Source organism: Podarcis cretensis, assembly GCF_951804945.1.
Source record: "Podarcis cretensis genome assembly, chromosome: 9".
Taxonomy (NCBI): domain Eukaryota; kingdom Metazoa; phylum Chordata; class Lepidosauria; order Squamata; family Lacertidae; genus Podarcis; species Podarcis cretensis.
Genome location: NC_137178.1, coordinates 77,866,576 through 77,894,517, shown reverse-complemented (window position 1 = coordinate 77,894,517; position 27,942 = coordinate 77,866,576). Strand labels below are relative to the sequence as shown.

General features: G+C 43.9%; 1 protein-coding gene and 1 long non-coding RNA gene across 2 annotated transcripts in view; both read right to left on the bottom strand.

The window, feature by feature from the left end:
• LOC307224712 overlaps positions 1-27,942 on the bottom strand; it is a 170,319-nt gene that overhangs the window by 109,545 nt on the left and 32,832 nt on the right. The gene's annotated exons all lie outside the window — the stretch shown is intronic.
• Positions 83-27,154, bottom strand: WDR1 (WD repeat domain 1). Its single transcript, XM_079991570.1, has 15 exons — positions 26,878-27,154; positions 26,226-26,347; positions 16,699-16,789; positions 12,852-12,999; positions 10,618-10,798; positions 9,404-9,481; positions 7,833-7,913; positions 6,409-6,642; positions 5,180-5,267; positions 4,462-4,618; positions 3,704-3,791; positions 2,881-2,991; positions 2,359-2,532; positions 1,763-1,907; positions 83-1,176 (listed from the first exon to the last, which is right to left on the bottom strand). The coding sequence occupies exons 1-15, from the start codon at positions 27,137-27,139 to the stop codon at positions 1,067-1,069; spliced, it is 2,070 nt and encodes a 689-aa protein (XP_079847696.1). The 5' UTR covers positions 27,140-27,154; the 3' UTR covers positions 83-1,066.

Genomic DNA, 27,942 nt, shown 5'->3' with positions numbered 1-27,942 from the left:
ATGAGAAAGATTGAAGGGAGGTTTATACAGTCCTAGAAATCTCATTTTCGCCACTGAAATAAATGTGACCCCACAAACTGTATTAAGCAGGAGATAAAACATACAGAAGTTCTTTATTGGGAGAAAGGTCTCTTCAGAAGAAATATTTCTGTTTCTACAGTGTTAGAGATTGCTGTTTGTTGTAATGATCAGTTCAACTCACAGTAATTGCTTTACTTTACTTTAATTCCTGTACTGAAAAAGGCATTTTCATAATTACTGCAAATGTTCTTACATAGACATATTTCTCCTTAGGAAAGAAGGTATATTTAAAGCAGATCTAGAAGCATTCATTTCCAAACAACAAACCATGATCAAGTATTCTCATTTGTTCAAAAAGGTAACAAAGGTATATCCGAAAAAAATGCCTTTGACGTTTATCTGTAAACTTTAATTACTAAAAGAATGGCAAAATACATCAAAACCCCACATTTCCATCTTAAAAATAACTACAAATCTGGACAGGAAATACAGAAAAGGTTTATTATGGACGTACCCCACTTTGTTATCTGGTGAAGGAAATCTGAGGCAACAATTTGGTGCATTACAGACAAGCCAATATACAGTAGCTGCACACCACAATTCATTTTTGGATCACAACTAGCATTCTTTACTATGACTGTTAGTACAGAAATGTTCTGCAGTTAGAAAAAAATGAGAATACTCTCATGCTGTACAATACCATGTGCAAGTATGTGTGTGTGACAGATATTAAAAATTAAGGAACCAAATCAATTTAAACTCTTTTATGCTGACCTGCTAGGTTGCAGACCCTGGAATGTTCAGCACACAAAAGATTTTGCAAGCTCCAGACATAATTTAAGTGCTTCTCAAGTGCAAAGCATTACCGACTAAAGCTTTTCAAAGGTCATTTAATTACAGATACAAACATCCTCTGCAAAGATATGAGAATATGCTATAGGACCCTGGAGGTCGTGACAGATTTGTGTATTTTTAAGGAAGAGAAATGCTATATTCCACTCCAGTAGTTCTAGTCCCTGATGAGCTTCTCCTGATTGAAGGCATTTTATTTGTAGGAAATGGACCACTCTTTGACAGATGCATCGTGAGATGTTGTTACCAAGGTATGTTCGTCCAGCCATGCCAAGCTGCTTACATGATGTAATCTGTGGGCATCTGACAGAAGCAACAGAAAATGTAAATTGATGCAACCAACCTCTTTCCAAATTTGCTCTTAAAAAGTTTAGCAGGAACGTACCTTTCATACCAGGGCTTATGCATGAACTCCCCTCTCCCCTCCCCTCCCCCTTGATGTTTGCTCACCTGGGGCCCCTGCGTCATTGTTGCGCGCAGTGTGATGGCAACACACTGGTCAGGTCTTTAATTTCTATTCAAGGCTCTTCTAGACCTCATCTTCCAGCCTCACCAACCTGCACAATCCCCTCACTCAGCCCCTATGCATGACTTCACTTCTGTTGGGAGACCCCGACATACAGGCAAGAGCTGCTGGAAGGAGTTGGCAGCACACATGACAGGGGAAGAAGTGGCGACACTAAGGGCTTAACAGCAGCCGCTATGTATCAGGCAGAATTGCGGCCTTGATGTTGAAAAATCTGTTTACAAGTCTTCATCCTTCAGGATAATTTTAGCCCCGTGATTTCCCTCAAAAACACTATTCCCCAACTTCTGTTATTCCAAGAATGCAATGAACGATGAACACAGCACTTTAGATTTCTCCATAATGAGAAGGCTATACTGTTACCTTGTATTTTAACTCGAGTCTCTGGGTCACTCACTGTCCAAACATAAACCATCATATCCATTCCTCCAGAAGCAAAGTGCTCGTTATCTGGTGACCAGGCAATACAAACAATCTTCGCATGGTGTCCATAGAAAATATTATGCTCCTATTGAGAAAGTGAAAGTAAGACAATCACTGATTTTTAATCCTAAAAATGAATTAACCATTGGTAAAAAAATTGAAGCTCTTTATGTTCTAATTGCACAGAAACTAATAAAACCCAATGCAAGAACTACTGAATAAATTCCAATTCAACCTAAAGAGGGGCAACAGATTCCAAGAGAGGCTTTAATAATATAAATTAATTAGGACAGCACTCAGTTCTTTCACTGCCACTTACTAAGTTGTTTTCCATTTGTATTTGCAATACCCCGCAAAGTGTTAAGTCTTGCTTCAACAGCATTTTTATGACTAAATAAACCTGCCCATGAGGGATATTTGATCTATGTGCAAGGTTTCTACACTGAATGAATGAATGAATTCTTTATTTGCGTCAGCCATCGGCCACAGCAATAAAACAATACAGTATACAAAAAACAGAACCAAGTCCTGCTTACCGCATAGTCATCGGCAACGCTAAACACAGTGACCGCCTTGCTTGCATCCGTCACGGCCAGAAAGGCACCATCATGAGAGTACGCCAAGTCAGTCACAGGACCTTTCGCTTCCAGCGTCTTTTCCTCTTTCTTTAAAGAAGTTCCCTGGATTGCATACAGGTACACTTTTCCATCCTGGAAGTTAAAATATGCGCAAGAGTCAAGCTCTCCTCAGAGCGCCCAGAACGGCCTTGCTGGTTTTCAGATCTTTTACTGCCTCTCTCAAGTCTTGCACCAGAAACAGTTCACACCCAGTTGCTGCTTTTGCATCCCTTATTAAGGTATAGGAACAGCACATTTATTGGAGAGAAAGAGAAGGGGCAAACGGCAGAAGCAATTTACGGGATAATTAGAGCTGAAGCTAAGAGAGCATCTGAAATTACTATACTGAAAATGTTTCCACAAGTGCTGCCATGCTGTGGGAACTGCCAAGTGCTTAATGAGCAGAAAAGGCTACCTTAAAGAGGAAAATAACACCCTTACTGTTCCTCCGACAGCTGCCATGCCACCTCCAGGATGAACGGCTACCACTTCTGGTTCAAAGCCAGGGTTATCAATTGCAAAGCACTTCTTCTTGTCCTTCATCAGAACGATCTGTAATCCGAGGAGTGTGCACATCACATTGAGGTACTGCTAGAAAATGGTGTTCCACTACATGCTACAGAATGCTTCCCTACTCTGCCCAAAGGACCCCTTCACATGTCCAGAGCAGTGAGAGAGACACTTGCAAATGGGAGGCATTGCTTATTGCTGCCTTATAGGGCTGGGCGATATATAGATATATCATACTCCATATCGTTTTCATAATTTTTGACCTGGCAATATATCGTGACTCATGATGTGTGTGTGTGTGTGTGTGTGTGTGTCTGTGACACAATATGCAAAAATCACAATGTGGGAAAACTGTGAAGCCAGCCAATGTTTCTCTCGATTCCTGCAGCCCCTGTTAACACACTGCAACCACAGTGCCAATGAGACACAGCCACCCACACCCTTAATTTGCCTAGAGGCAAATGTAAGAGCTTAATGGGTGTGGCAGGGAGTGTGTGTGTGTTTCTGTGTGTGTTGCCACGGCAGCGTAAGCCCAGCAGCAAGAGTTTGTTCACCCCTCAAAAAAGGAAAAAAAGTTGTCTTGCATTTATACCAGTGTAAAATAGCATGGTTAAGAAACTTCTTATGCAATCCAAACCATATCTACTCGGAAGTAAGTCCTATGGAAGTCAATGGGTCTTACTCCCAGGTAAGTGGGGTTAGGATGACAGTCCTATATTGCATTACAATACAATCCATTTTTCCTGATACGCACCTCTCCAATGCATATCACCACTGCGTACCCACCAGGTCCAACTGCAATGCATTTGGGCTGAACATCCATTTTAATAACATCCTGGCCACTGAAAAGGGAAAGGGAAAGATGAGCGAAATTTTTCCTTAGCTGAAGGAGCTGAAGTCACTGGCAAGAATAGGACCAAAGGACCTGAGAGCAGATACGAAGCATGGGGATTTAAGGAGTGGTACTTTGTTATCAGGAAGATGGGCAATTTGGGCAGCAGGGTAGATGTAAAGGGACCAAGGTGGGACAACGGAAAGCTGTAGTAGTCAAGATGCAATATACTTCACCAATTAAAAAATATGAACTAGCATTTGGTACTTGGAGAAAGGCATGTTTTGGCACATTAACGGGCGACCAAGAACATTTTGCACATCCCACATCTTTTGAGCAGCAGCTTACATTTTTCTTACACATTTGGTGGAGAATGTTTTATTCTCAGACACTTCATATTTATTTTCCTACATTACATTGATATTTTAACTTGCTATATAAGATGATAAACACAACTGTCCATTGCGCATTATCAATCCCATCTGCTCAGCAGAGTAAAACTGGTGCTTTTTTAAAGCGCCGACCACGGATAATGTTGGTTGCAGAAAGAACAACCAAAGTTGCTTGTGACATCTGGTTTTCTGATATAGTGCTTTAACACAGCAGAACTAGATGGCACGGCCATTTTGTGTTACGCTCACAGTAAATTATTTGTGTGGAGGTTGACACACACACGTTACCTGGTGTCTTTTTTGCTCAGACTGGTGTACCGAACGGTATCATCCATGCTGCAGCTGACCAGCTGCTCCGACTCATCCACAGCCATTCGTGAAACCTGGTTTGTGTGTCCTTTCCCAGTAAAGCTGTCATTTTCCCCCGTCTCAGAATCCCAATAATGTGAGCAAAATATTAAGGAAGTTTTCTTCAGGATGAGCGCGACACCCAACATTTATTGCAAGGAACAATCAAACCGACTCAATTCCTAAGTTGTGCTATGCTTAGGACAGCACACATGTCACTAAACCAAGAAACAAGAGAATTCTTCCCAGTTGCAACTTGCACGCAGCCCTGCTGTAGAACTTTCTGAAGATGCCTCGCTGAACCTAGCCAGCACAGTATCTTGGGTGATGGCACAAAAAAGGCAATGTGAAATTCAGTGAGATAGAACAGCTGCCATCTTTGTGTGGGGCAGTTTTTGTTCAAAACACCAACCAAATCAAAGAATTGCACTGACACTTATACTGCTAACAGCAGCCTCAGTGGGCGAGATGGATAATCATAAGGCTTTCATTTAGCAGTTCAAATAAGAACTGTGCTCTAATACTACCCTGCATGCCAAGAATGCTTCAGTGAGTAGCAAACATTACAAGAAAGGGAAGACAGACAGCCATATATAGCAGCACAGCACTAGGGAGTTTTCATCTGCAAAAAAACATTGCTTGGTTGCTCAAAGGATATTAATATGCCCATCATGGCTTCCAGAGTAGATATAGGATTTCCCCCCATTTTTATGCACCGTAAGACATTGTATTGATTTACTGTGACCCTGAAAGAAAGCACGCATAATTAACACAAACTCTTGTACTTACACAGACAGAAGCTCAAGTTACTCACAGCACATTGTGCGCACTTGTTTCTTCCTGCCCAAATCTGGGCTTCTTTGCACAGATTTTGGGAAGAACACCCCCCCCCCCTCGGAAAGCTTTGCCTAACCTCAAACTCCTCTGATAATAGACAAAAGGGAAAGTTGACAAGCCCACAAACCCTATGCTATGCACTTCTGGGGCAGGGGGAAGAAGAGGAATTGGTTCCGAGCCGTTGTCTTATCCTTAAAATAGTCTATTAAAAACAAAAACACAGGGCAAATATTATCCTATTATATATTACAGGCCCCGAGAAGCTTACAATGCAAATTATGTTGTGGGGGAAAGTAGACAACAGAGGGAAGGGAAGGAAGACTATGCACCCTGTTCAGCTACAAATATTTTGGCTTAGTTTCTATGTAGGAGACTAAGACTGTGCCAAAGGCTACAAAGGGGAGAGAGAGGTGGAATGATGTAAGCAGTCTAATATGAAAGGGGAGGGACAGGAGAGGGACAGAGCCATTTAAGATTAACGGCTATTTTCAGGTGGCCAAGAATAGTGGGGTGTCAGGCAGACATACACTGGGATGTTCTGCATGCTAACTCCAAGGGGCTTTCCCTTCCCTTGAAACAATACACGCCCATGAGATGTAACTGCAACAGAACTTTCCATCAGTTTTAAAAAGAGGGTTGTCCTAGTGGCAATTTGGGTGGGGGGGGGAGGCAGACTGCTGTTTAGGCTTGGCATTCAGAAGCAGATGCACAGCTAGCTACTGCCTGAAATGCCCCCCCAAGTATTTAGAGGCAATTGTCTTACTGCACTTAGACCACATTTTCCCCAAATTAAGAGATCTTACAAGTGTTGATTCTGTCCTGATTTAACCAGGAATCCTCCCACCTGGCAAGCACTGAACATATTGTTCAGAACTGGCTGGTTTGGATTAAGTAAAGTCACTTCTCAATTGCCACAAGAGCATCCACAATGTAGCTCAAGCAGCCTTTCTGTTAAATGGGTCTTCACTCATTTCTGTTGGAAACAGACGGATAATGCTAGCAGTGTATGATTAGGAAACTCGAAAGAGCCGGCTCAATGATTCCACAGACCTTGATGACACGAAGGGGCTTATCCGGATTGTTCTCATCCAGATAGTTGATGTAGCCAGAAAGGGAGACAGTCAACAAGTGCCCCTTTTGCCACAGACAACCCAGCTGCTGATCCAAAACATTTGATCCCATGTTAAAGGTATTCACAACGCTATTAGCACCAACATCCCAGATCTTAGCTGTCTTGTCTCCAGAAGCAGAAAGTAGGCGATTGCCATCTGGACTCCAACTAATCTGTTGGAAGGAAACAAAGGGATTTAGAGGTATAGGCTCGCCCTAAATACCAGAGATAGCCTATATTTGTTTCCCATGCACATTTCCCCAGATGGCGAGTTTGAAGACGTCATGCAGACAAGCTGACTCGCCAATATGAGACTGTTCCATTTATTTTAATGTTTATTATTTTGCTTTCAATTGTACTCTAGCAGAATGGGTATTTGCTAAAGAAGAACTTCAAGAGGAAATAACTGATATTATTATTATTAATATTAATTTTTTTCCTTCTAGCACAATCTATTATTGTGCTCTGGAGGAAGGATTATGAATATGTATTTTTAAAAAGCTATTCCTGTTTAAGGAATAAGATTACAGCTTATTTTTAATTCTGTAAATACAGCTCTGGGAGAAACAAAGAATCAGAAATGAATAGAGTCCATTCTGGAATGCAAAGCTGAATGCAAAAGCATTTCGTGAATTAATCAATCAGAAGAAGATTCTACAAGCATCCCAAAGAAATCTTACAATGAAAAGCATCGCTTTCAGAATGTCTGTTACTTAAAATACAACAACCCCACATAGTGCTGCATCATCTCAGATACCCCCTCCTTGGGGAAAGAAGGCAGAATCTCTGTTCTTCCTCTGTCCTTGGTTTTTCAACGTACTTGTATCTTTTTTTTTTTTAGGGACAAACCTGCCTCCCTGATTACTTGTCAATCAAGAGGCTTTTAAGCCGCCCATCTCACTCAAGTCAACGAAATACCACAGCCTAAAACTGGAACCAAATTTTTAGCAAACCTGGATTAAAATCTAAAGGGACTGGCCAGAAATCAGATCTTGTACAGCTACTCACAGCATTTTGCTGGCCCTGAACCCAGCTGCATCCTCCAGCAGCACCATTGCCAAGAATGCTCATTGCTCTTGGCATGGCTGGGGGCTGAAGCTTTAACCCCCCCCCCAAAAAAGAAAGTGAATGTTGGCATAACACCTCTTGGGTTTTTCAATTAAGAAACTCCTTCATGCCTGATAAGGGACTGAGCAACTCTGTCACACTTACATAAGCATAAGAGGCAGCCTTAGGTGCTGTGGAATCAGACACGATTTGTGCTGTTGCAAGAAAAGCAGATCCATATAATGCCTGTGGAAATAATCAACATAACCTAACAGTCTGGTCAAAGAGAGAGAGGAGGAAGCCCCAATATACTTACTGCATAAATGCCTCCATCATGTGCCTTATTTCCTCCTAGCGCACCAACTTTCTCTCCAGTTTTGCCATCGTAAATATATATCTTTTCAAAACCGAAAATGAGACAAAGTATCAGTTAAGTGGGTTTGGGTTTTTTTGGCAGCAGTTAAACATACTTAACCCCCCCCCCATATTGAAACACCAGCGGTTTCTTTAAAGTAGGCAGATATTTAAGTATCAAACTCAAACAGTGTACTACTGAGATCAGAAAGCAATGGAACGTGTTTAATGAAACGCAGTATAAAAGGATCCAAACATCTGAAATATAGGAAAATGCTACGTGTGGCGTTGCCTCTGGGTTAAGGCAATCAATGTCATGCTTGCTTCTTTACCTTCAGGAAGTAGTTTGCATTACAATCAAGTCTATAATTCTGGCCAGTAAAAGCAAAAGGAACCTAAGATGGCTGACCCTCCATATCTGAGAATATTTTTTTAATGCTCTCCAATATGAAGGTTCACCCATTCTGTGCTCTTTCTTCCAACGGTTGTAATCTGAAACCTACATAGCATTTGACAGAGTCTCTGCTACCTTCTCCAGCATCCCAACTGAGGCAGATTTCATGGCTTGAACACCAATCCACATTTTACCTTCCCCCATCTTTCATCTCCAGAACTCTTAGGCTGGTAGTCAAAAGTCTGCACACTATTTTGTGACATCTTGGTTGACCTTGATAATTTTATTGCCCTATACTGTTGGTGCTGACCTTTAAAGCCCTAAATGGCCTCGGCCCAGTATACTTGAAGGAGCATCTCCACCCCCATTGTTCTGTCCAGACACTGAGGTCCAGCTCTGAGGGCCTTCTGGTGGTTCCCTCACTGCAAGAAGCAAAGCTACAGGGAACCATGCAGAGGGCCTTCTCGGTGGTGGCACCCGCCCTGTGGAACACCCTCCCATCAGATGTCAAAGAGATAAACAACTACCTGACATTTAGAAGACATCTGAAGGCAGCCCTGTTTAGGGAAGTTTTTAATGTGTGGCATTTTAATGTATTTTTAATCTTTGTTGGAAGCTGCCCAGAGTGGCTGGGGAAACCCAGCCAGATGGGCGGGGTACAAATAATAAATTATTATTAATTATTATTATTACTACTATTACTATACTATGGAATTTGCCCCCCTTGGGGCCAATACATTTATACTTGTCTGACTTTGAGGCTAATCTTAATTTTTGCCTTATTCACCCTCTCCTTCCTCTGTTGCCTTCTCCAGCATTGATTCTGGAACACCAGTTCCTGAGAGGCAACCCCTTTTTTGCTTAGAACCTAAAGTGCCACAAATATTGGCACGGTTACTGCTGTGCTAGCTCCAGAGGAAAAGTATCTTATGAAGAACCAGGCCACTGGTCCATCCGGTTCCACATTATCTCTTATGACCAGCAATGACACTCCTAGGTTCCTGGTGTTCCAAGGCGAGATCTTTAACTGGAGATGCCAGCGACTGATCCTGGGACCTTTGACACTCAAAGCAGATCCTCCATTTAGCTAGAGGCATATCTGCCCCGCCCCCCAAAGGTAAGAAATGGCTTGATTTTACCTGGCCATCTGCACTGGCTGTAGCAAATCTATTTCCATCTGGAGAAAATCTCACACAGTTAACAAACCGGCTGTGATCCTATAGGAGAAACATATATATATATATAAAAGGACATCAATTCCCAAACGGATTACTCCAGCTGTTTTTGTGCTGCTTGCTGGTCTCCACCATTAGCCTGCTGTGGGTTGTGCAAGCAGCTCAAATCCTTCCTACTTCAAGTACTGTGTAACAGCAGTCTCAGCACAACTGCACATGTTCCCAAGCCCAATTCTAAGTGCTTGTTTTAAGCACTTAGAACCCCTCTGCTGACATGAGGCAACAAAGACCCTAAGTCAGTGATGGCCAAACTTGGCCCTCCAGGTGTTTTGGGACTACAACTCCCATCATCCCTAGCTAACAGGACCAGTGGTCAGGGGTGATGGGAACTGTAGTCCCAAAACAGCTGGAGGGCCAAGTTTGGCCATCACTGCCCTAAGTCAACAAGTGGCTCTTCTCTGGGTGTGTCTCCAAGAGATTACTTCAGCCACTGTCTATGCGTGAAAAAAAATGTAAGTAGCAACAGACACCTTGCCTGTTTGAAGGGGGGCTCGTGTGGTCAAGGGGCAGTGGGCTGCACAGCTTTTCCCCAGACCCTTCCCTGATGCCTACAAATTATGGCTGTCTGGAGAAGGAAAGCCTATATTCATAGCTCCCTAGGTGGATAGGCTTCCTTGGGACCCATGAGGAGAAGCTGTGTGCCTCCACTGCCCTTGACCAGTGGAAACCCCTTCATGCAAGTAACAGGCGAAGGGGCTGAGGAAGGTGTAAGTAAGAATGCAATCTGCTATGGTCTGTGCACTAGGTAGCATGCACTGCAAAGACAACTGCTTGCAGCTATTAAAATCTTTAACATTCTCCCTGGGCAGATAAGCAATCCTGCTTTAATTGCAGAGAAAGCTCTAGAGTCCCAAGACTTTAGACTGGCTGTAATTCTGAAAAATACTGTGCTGGCTCCATGATAGCAAGGGTGATCTTATGCTTGCACACGAGGATTTTAAGCTCCCCCTTTCCAAGACCACCATGAAGTGCAAAGGGCTGCCACTGAAATGCAATGCTGCCTATTCCCCGAAACACAAGAGAAAGAGAAAGAGGCTGCTCTCTGCTTGTGCAGGAACGGGGAGAGAGCTGGATCTCAAAGACAGACGGCACACAGGTGGTAAAGAATGACAACTCACACTTATTGTAAACTTGAATTTGAACGGTGGTCCTTCAAAGAAAGCAGCACAATTGTCATCACTGCCAGTCACGAGGCGGTATGGTCTGGTCTGTTTAATATCCACACTATTGATCACTTTGTTGTGGCCGGTGATCTCACCTACTGAAGAGCCAGTATCCCACAGAAAGACAGCCCCAAATCTATTAAGAAACAACAAATCAAGTCACATACAATGAGGACTATATATAGGACTTAATGTATTGAGCACAGCCAGCGTGTTGAGTGGATTTACACAACAGAAATTAGACCACCCAGTTAATCTTGTGCAGTTTTAGCTTCGTTCCCTATGGCATTCAAATCCTTTGCCCATTATGCATAAACAAATAATGTAACGAAATAGGGCACTTGCTTCATGTACTGATAGATAAAGGAGCAACACACTGTAGTATTTTTATTTATATACTCCTTTCCCTCATGCAGAGCAGTGCACATAAGGTAAAATACAATATACCAATAATTAAAACACAATTGTAACAACTGAAATAACAAAAATATAATAAGAATCAGTCATCTGAAGCCATTTTGAATTATAGAGACTGTTCCTATCATTTGAACGCACAAGCCATGTCATACAAGAGCTGAACTGGCAAGAGTTTTATTTATAGTCGTATCTTGGTTTTTGAACAGCTTGAATGTTTTAGCTCCCGAATGCCATAAACCCGGAAGTGACTGTTCCGGTTTGCAAACTATTTTTGGAAGCCGAACGTCCGACACAGCTTCCTATTGAGCGCAGGAAGCTCCTGCAGATAATCGGAAGCCGCACTTTGGTTTCCGAACATTTTCAGAAGTCGAACTGACTTCCGGAACGGATTCTGTCCGAGAATCAAGGTATGACTGTACTTGCCAAATAAGCAGTAATGGGCCTTATTTTCAGCGAGTTCCCTGCATCTATACCGACTGTAAGAACAAACTGCTGTTCTAGTTATGCGTGAACTCGAAGTGCCATACAAATATTCTGAGGAAAAAGATATAATAAACTTTTATTTATATCCCGCCCTCCCTGGCCAAAGTCAGGCTCAGGGCGGCTAACATTAGATATATAACATTGGTATAAAATCAAACAATAATTGAATTACCTCCTTAAAAAGGGTCAAAATCAAATTAAAGTCTAATTAGATGGCTTCCGCAGGGTTAGGGTTGGGAACAGTAAGTGCTCATCGGCCCAACTGTTTACGCTGATCTTATATGGGCCTGTGAGAATGCTGGGAGGCCTCTTTCATATTAGTTCTTATACAAAAATAAAAGGGGAGTCAGGCTGAGCCCCGACCAAAGGCCTGGCGGAACAACTCCGTCTTGCAGGCCCTGTGGAAAGATGTCAAATCCCGCAGGGCCCTGGTCTCTTGTGGCAGAGCATTCCACCAGATCGGGGCCACGGCCAAAAAGGCCCTGGCCCTGGTGGAGGCCAGCCTAGAGGCCCAGGATCTCCAAGGTGTTATTATTTGCATTACATTGTGAGGCTCCACTGAAGGGAAGAAAGAGGTTTTATGCCATCCCAAGGCATGGGATGAAACACAGTGTAAATATATTCACCTCAGACTACTCTGCGGCAGAACTGCAACCATGAAGGTGAAAGATCTCTGAAGAAGTGGTTGGCTGGAGCTTTGCTGAAGTGAGGGCTGAGGTGCATTTATTTCTATAAAACTGACACTCTGTTTTGTTCTGTGCCTTGAGATGCCTGCGGCGGCGGCAGTAGCAGCCTTTCATTCCAGGGAGAAGCTCTACAAATTGGCCATTCTCCATCAAGATTATCAATGTTAATAATCTTAAATGCTCTTTAAGGATCAGGCTGAGCTTAAAAAGAGGCGGCAATCATGCTTGTACCTTTTAAGCAGCTCTGATGCCAACCCTTCCCTTCTCGTGCTGCATTCCAGGGCTCTGGAGAATAATTTTAAGAAGCCCTTTCAGTAGGAGGTGCTTGAATGCAGGCTTCCTTGGACTGAGGGATCCTTTACTGTGTCCAAGACTATAACTCTTGGACCACTACACGTGTAAAACTCCTGCTACTGCTGCTCAATGCCATTTAAAAACCCTCTGGCTTCCTTGTGGAAATGGTTTCCAAGAATGTGAGCTATTAAAAGATCTCTAGCTGTTAAATGATCAGCTATCAACTGTGAATCTGGAAATTAAAACACAAGACTAAGCCAAGTTCTCCTGCAGGAATGTGCAAAATTAATTCTTTGATTCTCTACTCACTTTTCCCTTCCTTCCCCGACAGCAGCAAGCCTCTTGCTATCTTCTGTCCATGCAATGTCTTTTATTTTTCCTGCAAATGGCTGGTATTCATACTTCAATAGATGTTCCTTCTGCGTGGTATCCCAAATCCTTAGCTTCCCGGAAATATCTGTCACAGCACAGCAATACACATAGTCACCATTCCAGCAAGACGTAGTTGCCGCACGGCCATCACTTTGCCACATTCAAATCTTCAGGCGTGCGAGAACTTGCCAGTGTGCATGTTAGGAATGCTAAACTCTTTCTGCAAACCACGGTGACAATGACATGGCGACTATTATAAATGTTTTGTGGAGAAACGGCAAGTGTTTGATTGTGTGCAATGCTGACTACATTTGCCTGAACATGCAATAAGCAAAACCAAGGATGTGGCAGGGACACCGGCAGAAGTCTCGCCTGCAACACTTCCTGGCATGTGATTAGCACAGAAAGCCTTAAGAGGATTTAAGCATGTTCGACTGAACCACTTAGAGGCCTCTCTGTGAGTGGGGACCCTGACTTATTAGGGGATTACTGGGAGACTATAAAATCCTCTTCAGACTTTTGCACTTATTGCACAAAGACCTGAAAAGCAGCCTGCACACCTGGGGACACTCAGGCAGGGCTTAGGTGCACACCACCGCTCTTGGTTTTGCCTAGGAGATTTTCTATACCTTCTCCTGAAAACCTGACTGCAGGAAGAGCTTGGCAAGAATTATCTTTCCTTCCTCACCTTCTGCGGGAGCCTCCACTGAATCTCAGCCCCTCCCTTACACAAAAGGACAAGATAAATTCCAACCCAACCAACCCTCCATCTTTATACCTGACTTATATCTTTATACCCGAATCAAGATGCTAAGCTGCATTATCTAATTTTCAATTGCTTTTTACCTCTACTTTTTAGGGAAGTGTTCATTTGTGTTTGCATTGTTCATAAGGCATGCATGCATTTCTTCATTTCTAAAGTCCCCTTTCAAAACCTCATTGGGACTATTATTTCTAAAATCATGCACCGAGTAACCAAAATGTGCTTGATTTTCCAAAGGCCTCTGCACAAAACCCGGAAGAGCCATTGCAATTCAACACAGTATATTTCTTGTTTGACAGTAGCTTGCTTAACCTCCTCCTTGGGTTTCCTGGTCTATGCAAGAGCTGTCTGCTAAAATGGAGGCCACGGCACTTGTTCGTGAAACCAAGGTTCTCATTTCCATATCCCTGTGCAGGCAGCATCTTGAAGTCTAATAAGGAGGTGGTCTCCAAGCTCTCCAGGGAGCTTGAAAGAATACTCAATAAGTAAGAGTCATTTCTATCTCTCTCACGGTTTGGAGCTCAGTAGAGAAGGCAGCAGTGCCTGAAAAGAACAGTATCTACCAAGATATTGTCTTTCCCATTAATCACTGGTTGCACAAATTCATAGTATTCAAGAATAACCTCCACATTTAAAATAGCCAAATCTTCTGATTTTAGGTTTAAGTTAGAGAATGGGGTTGCAAATCCCAGAAGAATTGACACAATTCTCCTCCCTCCAATGGAGTGGAGGTGCACATGTATGAAGTCTTGCAGGCTACAGTCATGTTTAAATCTTGTTTAGACCGTGGCTGAGAGTCCTAGAAAACCTGATCCCTGCCTTGCATGCCTTTTCCCACCTGGCCTAGACTGACTCCAGCTACAAAAGCCGAGGCTGCTGAACAGACTCTTGGACTGGAGTATTATTTTTAGAGGGCTTTTGTTGCTGTTGTTGATATTAATTTTTTTATCTTTATTTTTAGATCTTCTTAACGATTTATGTTGAAATGGCTCAACTTTGCGTCATGTACTTTTTGATATATATTTTTGTTTATGACTACTTGTTAAGTTTGTAATTTTACATTTTTTTTCATGTTGTAAGCTGCCTTGAGCATGGTTTTAACTGTGGAAAGATAGCAAACAAACAAAATTCTGTATGTACAGCCATGTTCAAAGGCATCTCACAATAGCCTAACAAGCCAACGCATTTGCACTTGCGAGGAATCAGAGGAGTCAAACTCTTCAGGCTCTCAATACTGCTGGAAAGCAGCAAAGGGCCTTTAACTGCTAGTGTGACTTCCAGTGACATCAGTGTAGGCTGGAGATCATTGCTGGAAGCCAATCCCTCTTCTTGATACAGGGCAGCTGTCCTACCGCAAGTTGTGAAATGTATGAAGTTTGGGCAAAATCACACTTTCTATTCTCAATGTCTGTTGGTCCATAGTATTGTGCTTATTCAGAGGACACTCAGTAAAAACCAATATACTATTTTTGGGGAAATGCTACTTCTGTATGGACTTCAAAGGAATTCATAAGAAACCACGTATCACTGATTAAAGTCTGTGATAATACAAAGTCAAATATTGCTGATGGGAGCTTGGCCAGCTCAAAGCTTTCTTACCATGTTCACATGCTTCTAAACACTCATACATTTTTATCGTGCAACTATCTTTGACATGGAAAATGCATCCCCCCTGCCCCCAAAAAAGCTTGCTTCTTCCTCAAGTTATTTTTCTGAGAATTTAGACTGCAAGTACCTTCAGCACAGGGATTCATCTACTTTTGCTTTCCACTGAAAATCACCAAGCACGGGGTTATTATTAACTAAGCCTCTAATTTAGGTCTAGAGAGAGTTAAGATGCAGATCAAGTAAAGAGCAAGCTAGTATTAAGAAGCGCAAGAGACCACATCTCTTGAAATTACGTTCCCCGAGTATTGAATTTTAAAATTAACTATATCCTGGGTATTGTGTGTTCTGTGATTCTACACAACTGCAAAATGTGTGAACAATGTTCTCTTTTGAAAGTTGGCCTTTCCATAAAAGCAAACTTCTAGCCATTGTGGTTGGGAATATGAGACTTAAAAGGTATGTTGGCAGCACTGGCTTACAAGCCAAGGGGAGCAAGCAACACCTCTAACTTGTAGGAGGTGGAGCTTCGGTGCCCTGCCCCTCCCCCCATGACTAGCTGCTTAATTTGCATAATTTATAGTGCTCACAGAATCCATTTTTAATGCTGAGTGTGCCCAGCACAGCTATGACTATATTCACAACATCTGCGGCAGAACAGCTGAGAGTATTGCACTCCTGGGAAAATAGATGGGGCAAGGAGAAGAAGGGTTTAAAACTCATCTTCATGGTGGAAAATGGAAAACTGCTGTAGCTTTTGAAAAGTGACCTCAGTTTTAGGCTCAAAACAAACAAGTTCTATCTGGAAACAAGTGCATAACCATTTCAAGACGCAAACATTTATGTGTTGCTTTAGAGGAGTGGTAGCCAAACTTGGCCCTCCAGCTGTTTTGGGACTACAACTCCCATCACCCCTGACCACTGGTCCTGTTAGCTAGGGATGATGGCAGTTGTAGTCCCAAAACAGCTGGAGGGCCAAGTTTGGCCATGCCTGCTTTATAGAGTGTTCAAAGGACTTGAAATACATTCTCTTCTTGAAATCCTTATACTGTATCTATCTTGTAAGACGGTTATGTATCACTATCCCAATATTGCAGATTGCAGGTGGGTGCTGCGGCCTGTCTACAACTATCTGGTGAGTTTGTGGCAGACTCACGATTCAAACCAGAGACTTCCAGATTCATGCCTCTTAGCCCTCATAGTGCCCTATTAAGAGAGGCACATTCAGTGGCAATAACTAAGCAATGTTATAGACCACAAGCCAATATTGAGGTAGGCACACTTCAGCCCACTGAAATCTATGACCCAAAATGGCACAGGATTTCCACCACAGATTATAAATGGACCCCATCTGGAGTAAAATTGGTAATAGCAAGATTTCACTATGCAGACACGGATACTAGTAGAATACCATACCTCCAGATGCAATGTAGAAGCCGCTGGGAGCATACTTGGCAACAACAACTTGATGAGCATGTTCAGTGTAGATGTCAGCAATCGCTGGATTCTATAAAAGAGTTATATTTTCAAGTAAGTATTCAAGGAAGCTTCCCATCTGCTGCTCCTAGTCCCTCTCAACTGGTAGAGAAGTCAGAAAAATTATCTGCTACTACCATGTTGAGAGAAGGGTTGAAACAAGATGGACTTCAGCAGAAGCCCAGAGGTTGGTCCAAAAGAACAACCGGCAAGCATCCATTTTCAGCTCTGGGAACTCCCTTCCAATCAGAAGCCAGATTACTGGAACACAGCCCCACGGAGAGCTGCCATGTCACCAACACCTCACGATTAATGGTACTGGGGATGCGTCAAGATCTAACAAGATTATAGGACAATGTTTTTCCGACTCTGAGTTTCTTGGTCAAGGCTACAGTCTCAGTGCCATACAGAGATTAAATGTTGGACTGACAGGTCTGAGAGTGAAGTACCAATGCCGGTGCTTCTGAATAACCACTCTCCTGCTTAATTAAACAGGATTGCAAACTGGTTAAGCCAATGTCACAGTGTTGACATCCCTTCTGCCTTCCTAGAAGGAAGCATAAGCCTTGTGCAAGAAACATTTGCTACATGCAGTGACAAATTGTGACTGCTCTCTCTGGCCCCTCACCACACCAGACGGTATAGTGGCCTTTGTCCGAACTCTGAAGCATGCCTAGGCTCCAAATATGGAATTAGTACGCTGAAGAAATGGAGAACAGGGAACATGCACCGGGCAGCACAGACACAAATGCAGCCTAGGAGCTCAAACAGAGGAAGGAAGGTTCCAATATTGCCACCTGTGTCACAGAAAATTTGACTGACTAGCCAGTGATATGGGGTGGAAATTTTCCAGAGAATTTCCCACTGCTGTGCTTTTCCGAAGAACATTTTCCAGTTTCAGAAGTGCATGGTTTCGTCATACTTCCCTTTTCAAAGTCTTTGAGAAAACCCACATCACTGAAGCCACAATCTCACCAATGAGAGCTGCCAACTGTGTATTGTGGTTCAGCAATCTATGACTGAAGTCTGAATACCCAAGTCTTCCAAAACAGCCCAGATTTATCAAATCATTTGCAATTGAGAGGATTCTGTTTGACAGGGTCTCCCATCCACCAAGCCTCCTCAGAAATTGTTTTTAAACACAGGTGGCTAAGCTGTGGACCTCTAGATGCTCTGTGGATGCGGCTCCCAACAGGCCCAGCCAGATTGGCCAATGATCAGGAATGATGAGAGCTGAAATCCAACATCATTTGGAAGGCCAAAGGTATTTTAAACCTCTGATTTAAAAATTGAGGCAGGCATTTATTTATTTTAGTCTCAACTACAGAAGAGAGAAAAGCAAGGAAATTACTGACCTGCTGTGCTGAAATTAAACATAGCCCCCGCCACAGGAAAGAGCAATTTCCCAATTTATAAAAATTATGATATTTCACAGATGTATTGTAAGTAGCCATTACAAAGGAAGGAAGCAATTACAAGCACAGTCCCAATACTATTGTCTGGAGTGGGGGCAACATCTGGCTGCTTTCTGCAGACGTAAAGCAAGCCCACTGCCCAGCATATGAGGCTGGAGTCGGCCAAAAATATTTGGCACCTGAGATGGACCCCAAAAAGGCGGAAGGAAAGAAGGGGTGAGGAACAGGGGGAGAAATATTGACATTGGGATCTGCTACCCTGGTCATTCCTGCTGCCTGAGACAGCTGCCTCACCTTGCCTCATGGGTGGGCCGGCCCAGTATGAGGCACATATGAATCTTCAACAGGTGCAAAGCACAGAATCATGAAATTGTAGAGTTGAAAGGGACCCCCAAGGTCATCATCCAACCCCCGAAATGCAGGAGTTGGAACTGCTAAAACTGCTTTATAGAAATATGTTTTCTAATCAAATTTATTAATAATGCCTAGCACTGTAAGAACTGACAGAACTACAGGCAGAAATTTAAAAGCAGTCTCAGCAGGAATCACATCTCTAAAGCACAGTTGTCACCAACATCTTCATGTTCCTTTTGTTTTTAATATGAGGAAACGGAGTCAGAATTCCAATGAATCAAAAGCACAGTGCTGAGTATCCCTCAAGGTCCACGCATGGAAATTTAACGCAATCTGCCCAGTCCACGCACACACAGCTTGCTAGCTATATAACAAAGATACCCAAGTTCTATTGCTATAATAATTTCAATTTCAAATAACGATGCTTTATATCTCTGTATGGAACAATTATCTTATTTTATTTATTAGACTTACCGGCATATACCACCCTTTAGTTCTCAGTTTAGTGAGCAGTTAAGTTGACAGAGGAAGAGAAGGATTTGCTGAGGCAAGAGGGGACAAATCTGTGGGTTGATGATGTACAGTGACAGGTCTACCGTCATTATCAAATCAAATGAATGCATTTGATTTGGGCACCAGATCACACCAAGCCAAAGCTCAGGCTGCCAAAATATTAAAACATTTCTGGATTCAATTCCATGCAATATCAGACAAGCCCCATGACTCAATACAGTACTTTTCAAATGGGTCTTGATCAGTGCTATTGTCATAGAAAAAGAGGTGCCAGAACTCACCATGAACTTGTTCTCTTACAACGGCAATGGCGCCCACCTGAGAGGTGCTGGAACTGAGTTTCAGCAAGTTCTGGCTGAAAAAAGCCCTGGTCTTGATGTCCCACTTCTTTGCTGCAGCCTTCAGTGGTTAATAATACATTGAGCTGTAGAAATGATGTTGTGATCTGGGTTTGGTTTTGTTTAAACTTATGCTAGGTTATTGCGTTATTTCTGTGCTGACTGTAATATTCACATGACACGAATGCTTTATTTGTTTTAAATTATATTTGTCTGCATTTTGTAAACCACTTTGGGAAGATCTTCATAAAAGCAGGTTGTAAATCAATAAAATAAATAGTTCACCCACAGGAAGCGTTAATGCCCCAAGGAGAAAGGGGCAGGCAGCCCCGGGGGGGGGGGGGGGAGAGGAGCCTAAGAAAGAACATAGGGACATGGTTAAGGGAAACAAGTCACGGTCATGGCTACAACTTGCCAAGTTGACTTGTTTCTCTACAGCAGTGGTGGCTACTTCAGATGCTGTTGGACTTCCAACTCACATTGAACCCAGCAGCATGGCTGACTCGGATGGAGGAATTGAGGGGAAGCTCATCAATGTAGCAGAGGAAACCAAACAGGGAGGGGTAACTAATGCCACATATTCTTCGCAGAAGCTTACAGACAGCTAGGCCTATCACTCAACATCAAAAAACCAAAGTGCTGCACCAACAAGCACAAAACCCCTCTGCAGCAGCACAAATCAAACTCAATGGTGTAACGTTGGAAACTGTTAATCACTTCTCATACCTGGGCAGTTATCTTTCCACAAGGGCCATCACTGATGCTGAAATCCAGCATTGCCTGAGCTCTGCAAGAGTGCAGAGTGTTTGAGGACTGGGACATTCACAGGGAAACCAAAATGCTTGTTTACCTTTGTAAACTATTGTACTACCAACCTTACTGTTTTGCTTGTGAAGCACAGACTACTTATAAATGCCATCTCCAACTCCTCGAAAGATTCCATTAACGGTGTCTCCAAAAAATTTTTACATATCACTTGGGAAGACAGTCAAATGTCAGTGTACTGGAAGAAGCAAAGATCACCAGTGTCGAAGCAATGATTCTTCAACATCAACTCATTTGGATGCCTGATTATCGTCTTCTAAAGCAACTACTCTATTCCGAACTTAAAAATGGAAAGCAAAATGCTGGTGGTCGACAAAAGAGACTCTCTCAAGGCAAATCTAAAAAAATGTAGTATAAACACCAATAATTGGGAAACACTAGCCTGTGAGTGCTCCAAATTGAAGTCTTTATAAAAGGTGTCATGGACTTTGAAGACAATCAAACTCAGGACAAAAAGGAGAAACTTGTTAAGAGGAGGGCACGTTTGGCAAACCTCACCATCATCAACTCCCACCCGGAAACCAATGTTCCCACTGTGGAAGGACTCGTGGATCCAGAATTGGCCTCCACAGTCACTTATGGACACACCGCTACGACCATGTTCATGGAAGACACTCTTACTTGGCTACAAGTGGTCGCCAAAGAAGAAGCCACAGAAGACATTATTGTGACTCAAGATGACCTTATCAGATTGGAGAACTGGGCCCAAACTAACAAAATGAATTTCAATAGGGACATTTAGGCAGGGAGAACCACCTGCACAAAAGCATGCTTGTTTTCTCCTGCTCTGGAGGGTAGGACTTGAACCAGTGGCTTCAAGTTACAAGAAATGAGATTCTGACTAAACATCAGGAAAGACTTTCTAACAGTCAGAGCTGTCCGGCAGTGCAACGGACTGCCTTGGGAGATTGTGGACTCTCCATCCCTGGAGGTTTTTAAGCAGAAGTTGGATGGCCATCTGTCATGGATGCTTGAGCTGAGATTCCTGCATTGCAGGGGGCTGGGCTAGATGACCCTGGGGGCTCTTCCAATGCTTACAATCCTACAATTCTAAACTAATCACAATTTGTCTGGATTCAGAAGAAAAGAAACTCTGAAATGCAGCATGGGCGGGGAGAGGAGCTCGGCATTTGACTGCTGCCTCTGCTATTGGATGCATGCACTTCCAACCTTGGTTAGTCATCATCTACTTAGACCTAGTTCAGATGCAGCTGTAAAGCAGAGAAGAAATCCGGCACCCAGCGCTCCCCTTCACACTCTAGGGAAGGATGCTTAAAGCTTCCAGATAAGTTTTTTTGTGGGGAAGGGGCAGCAGTTTACCTTTCAAACAAACCAGGCTCAAACCATGGTTTTAGAACCTGGCTTACTTATAGAACCAAAGAACCGTAGAATTGAATTAATGGTTAGAACAATAGATTAATATGTGCAGCTGTAGCTTTTTCTGAAGTCACAGTGGAAGTTTTCACTGTCCTCTTCTCATATGTGGTACAAAATCTCCTAAGTCCAACACAAGTTATTTTTGAGCACCTTAACCACTGCTAAGGGTGACGTTCTGAACCAGGATCCCCCTCTCTGCCTCAGACTTGTCAAATGACTTCTCCCAGTCCCCTTTGCCTCTGACCACCTCTCCTTAGAAGGGGGAAGGGAGCCAATGGATTCTAAACATTCATGAGATCTCCACGTCTTAAAACCATCCACCCATGAGCTTTCATAAGAAACACCAACTGACCATGAAAGGCAAACAAATACCCTAGCAAAATTGCCACCTATCCTATCCTACCGTAGCTGCCGTTTCCAGAAGGAGAAAAAGAAAATATTACTGAATAGGCCAAGACTTCTAAGAAGTGAAATATCTTCTTTGTTGTTTAAGTCAACACCTTATTTGAAGGGTAGTATTAAGGCTACAATAATGTCCTCTTTCTGTAGCACATAGCTGCTCTTTGAGCAAGAGGCAGCATACAAGCACATGCAAGAGAATCCCACTTTAAAAGTCACCGAAACCCGTTAAGATACCAGGAAATCTCTGAAAGCAATAGTTAGGATTCTTATGAAAAGAAAAGATTAGCTGAATCCTCAAACACACATCCTGCTATGAAGTCCTCCAATTCACAGTCTATTCTTTTGGAAGACTGAAACCAGAGATACCTGCAACAGCCAGCGACTGGCTCTGTAACTTAGTGCAGGCAGAGGAGGCCACAGAAGTAAAATATTCATGCAACTGGGAAATCCAGTGTTACAGTTGCCCTCATGGAGCTTTCTAGTACTCTTTTAGAACTTTAATGGGGTGCACAGAAACATCTGAATTGCCGATTATGGAAGAGACGAAAGCATAAGGAGCTTGATGGTTATCAAGCTGAAAACTTGCTTATGGTCTGTCACTTTTTGTTAGTTGAATGACTCAACATTCAACTAAGAGGTGAAAGAAGATTCCACCTAAACATTAGGAAGAACTTCCTGACAGTAAGAGCTGTTCGACAGTGGAATTTGCTGCCAGGGAGTATGGTGGAGTCTCCTTCTTTGGAGGTCTTTAAGCAGAGGTTTGACAACCATATGTCAGGAGTGCTCTGATGGTGTTTCCTGCTTGGCAGGGGGTTGGACTCGATGGCCCTTGTGGTCTCTTCCAATTCTATGATTCTAAGATTTCCTGCATGTTTTTCTTCTGGGGTCCCCAAAACTGTGCCCTTTGACATATGTATGCTCAGGAGGTGCCGGTCTGCTGACCCTGGTAGGAGCAACAGGTCACACAGCATACAAGCCAGTGAGCTCCTCATCCTTTCCTTGAAGACCCCAAGACACGTCTGTGTCTTGCATTACAAAGTAACCTAGATATGTGAGAGGAACCTAATCACTTGAGCATACCACAAATACACTCAGGCTGCAAAATTTAAAAGGGTTTCATTGGGAAGAAGTCAAAGAGACCAGAGGGAAAAGCCAGGTGGGCGTGTCAAGAAGAATAAACCAACATTACAAATCCAGCTAAACTATGAGTAGGAAAGGCTTGTAGCTTCTGTTGGCAGCCATAGGTGAAAGAAAAAGGGGAAGAAACACATTCTGCTCCCAGGTGGCTTTGAGAAACAGTGTCCCCAGCAAAGCCAATGGGTTTCATTGCACTAGGATTCTGGGACAAGTTGCCAACACACAGTGAAGCCCTTTGAGCACATTCTGGGAAGTTGAGAGATGAGCAATGAGGAAACTATTCAGCTTCTCATCTAGACCAAATCCAGCAACAGGTTTGCTCAGCCTATCGATTCAAGTGGGAGGGAGGGCCCGACAGTAAGTAAGAAGGAATGAAAGTATGGGAGAATAGAGAGGATGCACCTTAAAACACGGCTTTGTTGCACGCAAGGAGAATTTTAGGGATTTGTTGGCTTAAGAAGAGATACTGGCTTAGCAGTCAACTGTCGGCAGAATGCCTCTTCTTCCACATTCTGTCTCAGATAGCTATCGTAGGTTAAGTAACGAATAAGTTCTTCACTAAAAGAACAAAAGTCCACAGTGCTCCTGGCTGGAAGTTGTTTGGAAAAGTCCCACCAAAAGAAAACCTACAGAAAGACTCTAAAATAATTTAGCAGAAGGCAGCTTCCTCAGCGAGGAAGTGCAAAGAAGGGAGAAGGAGCCTCGCCTTCCCCAGTCTCAATCAAGTCCAGCTGAGCAAGTAGCCTCTCCCAGCTGGGAAGGGAGAAGAAGAGTTCAGGGATTTTTAAAAAAACGTTTTATAAGTTCTGTGTCTTTGCTTCTCAATTTGATCCTTTTATGTGGTTTTGCATGTATTGTGGTATTTTATGCATTTTGACTTGCACTTATTTTTATTTATCACAGTTCAGTAATTATTGTAACTGTCGGGAGTGAATTTGTTTAATTATTATTTGCTGTGATGAGGGTTAATTTTATTGTGTACTATTATATTCTAATAGATTGTTGAATATCACTTTATTTGATGTAAGTCATTCTATTTTAAAGTTATGTTTTATTATGACTTTTTGTATTGGATCACATTATTATAAGGTGTGTGTTCTTTGTTGCATATTTTGTTGCTGTAAATCGCCTTGTGTATAGCAACATAGAAAGGCTGTATACAAAATAAAAGTGAAATGTAATGAATAACACAACTCTTATTCCTGCATGATCCTCATCTGTGTCACTAAAAAAGGTAAAGGTACCCCTGCCCGTACGGGCCAGTCTTGACAGACTCTGGGGTTGTGCGCCCATCTCACTTAAGAGGCCAGGGGCCAGCGCTGTCCGGAGACACTTCCGGGTCACGTGGCCAGCGTGACATCGCTGCTCTGGCGAGCCAGAGCCGCACACGGAAACGCTGTTTACCTTCCCGCTGGTAAGCGGTCCCTATTTATCTACTTGCACCCGGAGGTGCTTTCGAACTGCTAGGTTGGCAGGCGCTGGGACCGAGCAGCGGGAGCGCACCCCGCCGCAGGGATTCGAACCGCCGACCTTTCGATCGGCAAGTCCTAGGCGCTGAGGCTTTAACCCACAGCACCACCTGCTATGTCACTAGCGGCCATCATAGCTGTGCCAGGAGACCCACCTGTTGCAAAGTATAATAGAGATAAAATTCTCCATGCTCTGGGGAAGTTCTGGTCCACAAATCCTCAGGCATGTAGCCTCAATTATGTCACAACCAGGCCCTCCTGCTCCTGTCTATGCACAATACAAACATCTGTTGCCCAAGTTATATGTCTGGCCACTCATGTTTATTAGGCAGTGGTTTCAACTGGTCAACAATTCCCCCTCCCCGCCCCCAGATTTTGTAGTGAGCCAAGATTTTTGATGACCAGGACCACAGCCCTCCTCCTACAGGGGGTTTGCAGGGTCTTGTCTGACGCCACACTTCACCTGTTGCTGGGGAACAACTGGGAAGAGCGCTGCTGTGCTCATGTTCCACCAGCTTCCCACAGGCATCCATCTGACTACCAAAACAGCACACCAGACTAGATGGGCCTTTGGTCTGGCTCAGTAGGTCTCTCCTTATGTTCTTACGGCCATATCTTAAAAGTTTTGCCTAATGTATTTCTAGTTTCTAGAATGTGGGTGCCAACACTTGAAATTAAAGTGTCTCACATGACTAGAGTTTTTCCTGAAACAGGAAATATAAGCAATCACATGTCCAACTCCCCACATGAGTTCTGTACCAGTAATCCAAACCACATTAAAACCTCCAGTGTAACAAATTGCTACATTGTTTTCAGTGATACAAGAGAGAAAGATGAATTTCCCCATTTGTTACCAAAACTAAAAAGTTTGGTTCACCATATTCAAGATCTGTCACACAGAAGTATCAAAGTGCCAATAAATATATAAGAGATAGATCTCAGTAGACTGTGAAAAGCGCTGAAAGACAATTCCACATTGTAGGTACTACAACACAAATGCTCTACTTTTAATCATAGCTCTAAGGTATCCAGAACTGCTTGCTACAATCCTGTCCTAAGACAGTAAGCAAAGAAAGTATTTTGCAACTATAGTCCTACCTCATTGCTATAACTTAAAAAGGGAGTGATTTTTGACTACTAATTAGGTTCCAAATATGAAAATATTCTCATACAAAACACAGATATTCCCATGAAGCAAAGAGACACATTGGATTTGAGTGATGCTGTTCACCAGATTAGGAAAAACACAACAGGAGAAAAGAAATACCCTTTAATTTCTATAGGATGTTTTCATACATTCAACATTCTATAAGCTTTCCATATTTACGTCGGTACTGAAAAATACTTCATGATACCATTGATCTCTTCCCCCCACTCCACTTTTATTTGTATTTTAAGAGCTTTCTTTTTTATTTAAAACATGCTGCCCTTTATCATGTTAGATTTCAGGGCGTTTCCACATGCAGCCTCAACATCTCTCTGGTTATTCTCAGCTCCTGTGAGTCATTCTGCCTTCACTCCAATGCCCTCCTAAATTGTCACAGATCCCTGACCTCAATAGAACAGCAAAGGAGAAGCATTAAAGCTTAAAAAGAAAACCATCAGTAAGAATCAATGTAAAAATGAGGGTACATTACATCAATGTTGCGGATGATGACACATTTTCCATTCGTGTACAGAAAGTTATTGCCCTTTGGATCTCCCCCAATGATCTTGGAGACGCCTCTCTCAACCTGCGGGAGACTGGCAAACACTTTTTCTGCAAATGGGGGGTGGGGGGGGGGAGAGAAAAAAGACACACCTATTAACAACGGGAGGCCAGCAAGAAACGAGAGCGCAAAAAACTCCAGATACATTAGCTATTTGACCTGTTGCTGAATGCTAAGTGGGGAAATTGTACTGGGGGGGGGGGGAGAGAGACTCCCCGACCAGAGAAAAGACCACCCGCCTCCTAACTTGGTCAACTGCAAAGGGAAGGTTGCAAGGAGAAAAATGCCCTGGGCGCCGTCGCTGCTTGCGAAGGCGCTTTGCCCGCGAGGGGCTGGATGGCGCTCCTCCTGGGGGGTCAATGCCCCCCTCGACCCCCCCTCCCGCCCGGGAAGGCTGCAGCAACGTGGCCCCGAATGACAGGAGAAAGGGCGAGCCCAGGCACCGCGCGGGCAAATGGGCGCCGCTCCTCGCAAGGAGCAGCAGCAGCAGCAAGAGGAGGAAGGAGGAAGCAGCTGCAGCAGCAGCGCCGCTTGCAGGCATTGCACCCAGGCGGGGGGGGGGTCGTGTCTGCCTACTCACTCAGCTCATGTGGCATCTTCGCCTCCCCCGGCTCGCTGCTGCTGCTGCTGCTGCTGCTGCCTCGGATCCGAGAAGGGCCAAGGTGTGGGGGGGGGGCGGGCAAGGGGGGGCGCACAATCCGCTTCGCAGCGCTGCAAATTCCCTCCCGCAGCAGCAGCGGCAGCGGCGGCGGCGGCGTCGTCCCCTCCCAGCTGCACCAACCAGGAAGCGCCCGCCCGCCCGCCCGCGCAGCTTTTCGCCCTCTCCCCCTGGCTTTGACCATATATAGTCAACTCTGCTCGAGCCGCGGCGCCGCGCGCGAGGAGGAGCGGCTTCCAGCTGACGGCGACGCTGCTGCTAGAGCCCGCCCGACCCGGAAATGCCGCCGAGCGGGAGGCGCCCAAGCCCGCCAAGCCCCGCCCCCTCCGGAGCCAGAACTGCGCGGCGGGCTGGCGTCACCGCGTGCGTGGCGTGCGTGGCCTGATCGGGCGACGGGCACACAGAGATACGGCGCGGGGAAAAGACAAGAGGGATGCATGGGCTGCATTGTTTTCTTTCTGTGGATTTCTCTTTCTTGCTCCCCTGGGAAAGTGGAAGAAATCTGTGGCCGTGTGGCAGTTTTGGTCCTCTCGCTTTCTCGTCCAACGAATGCACGCGAGGCAGGGATTATTGAAAAAAGCAAACGAATCAAAAACCAACCTTGAAAAGCATGTAAGACATCAGCACAAGGAAGGCCTGTGTTGCAACTGAGAGCACTGGGGGGGGGGGGCAATTTGCTGCAACTCTGTTTTGCATGAATTTCTGAGCTCAGAAAGTTGCACCGCCCTCAGACCCCCCCCCCCACTGGTGGCATTAAAAGCGGAGTGCACTGGGCTGGGGCAGCGTCCAGTCATTGTGATCAACAGCACTGCGGATTATGCAGCAGTTTCGAATCCAGAGCCGCCACCTGAGAACAGCTGCATAACCCTCGTGTGGCGTCCACAGAGCTGCTGAACCCAAACCATACTTTTCTTTAAAAGGCACTGTTTGTTTTCTGTGTGAGCAATTGTTTCATCCACCACAACATCAAAAATTTCTATATGAAAT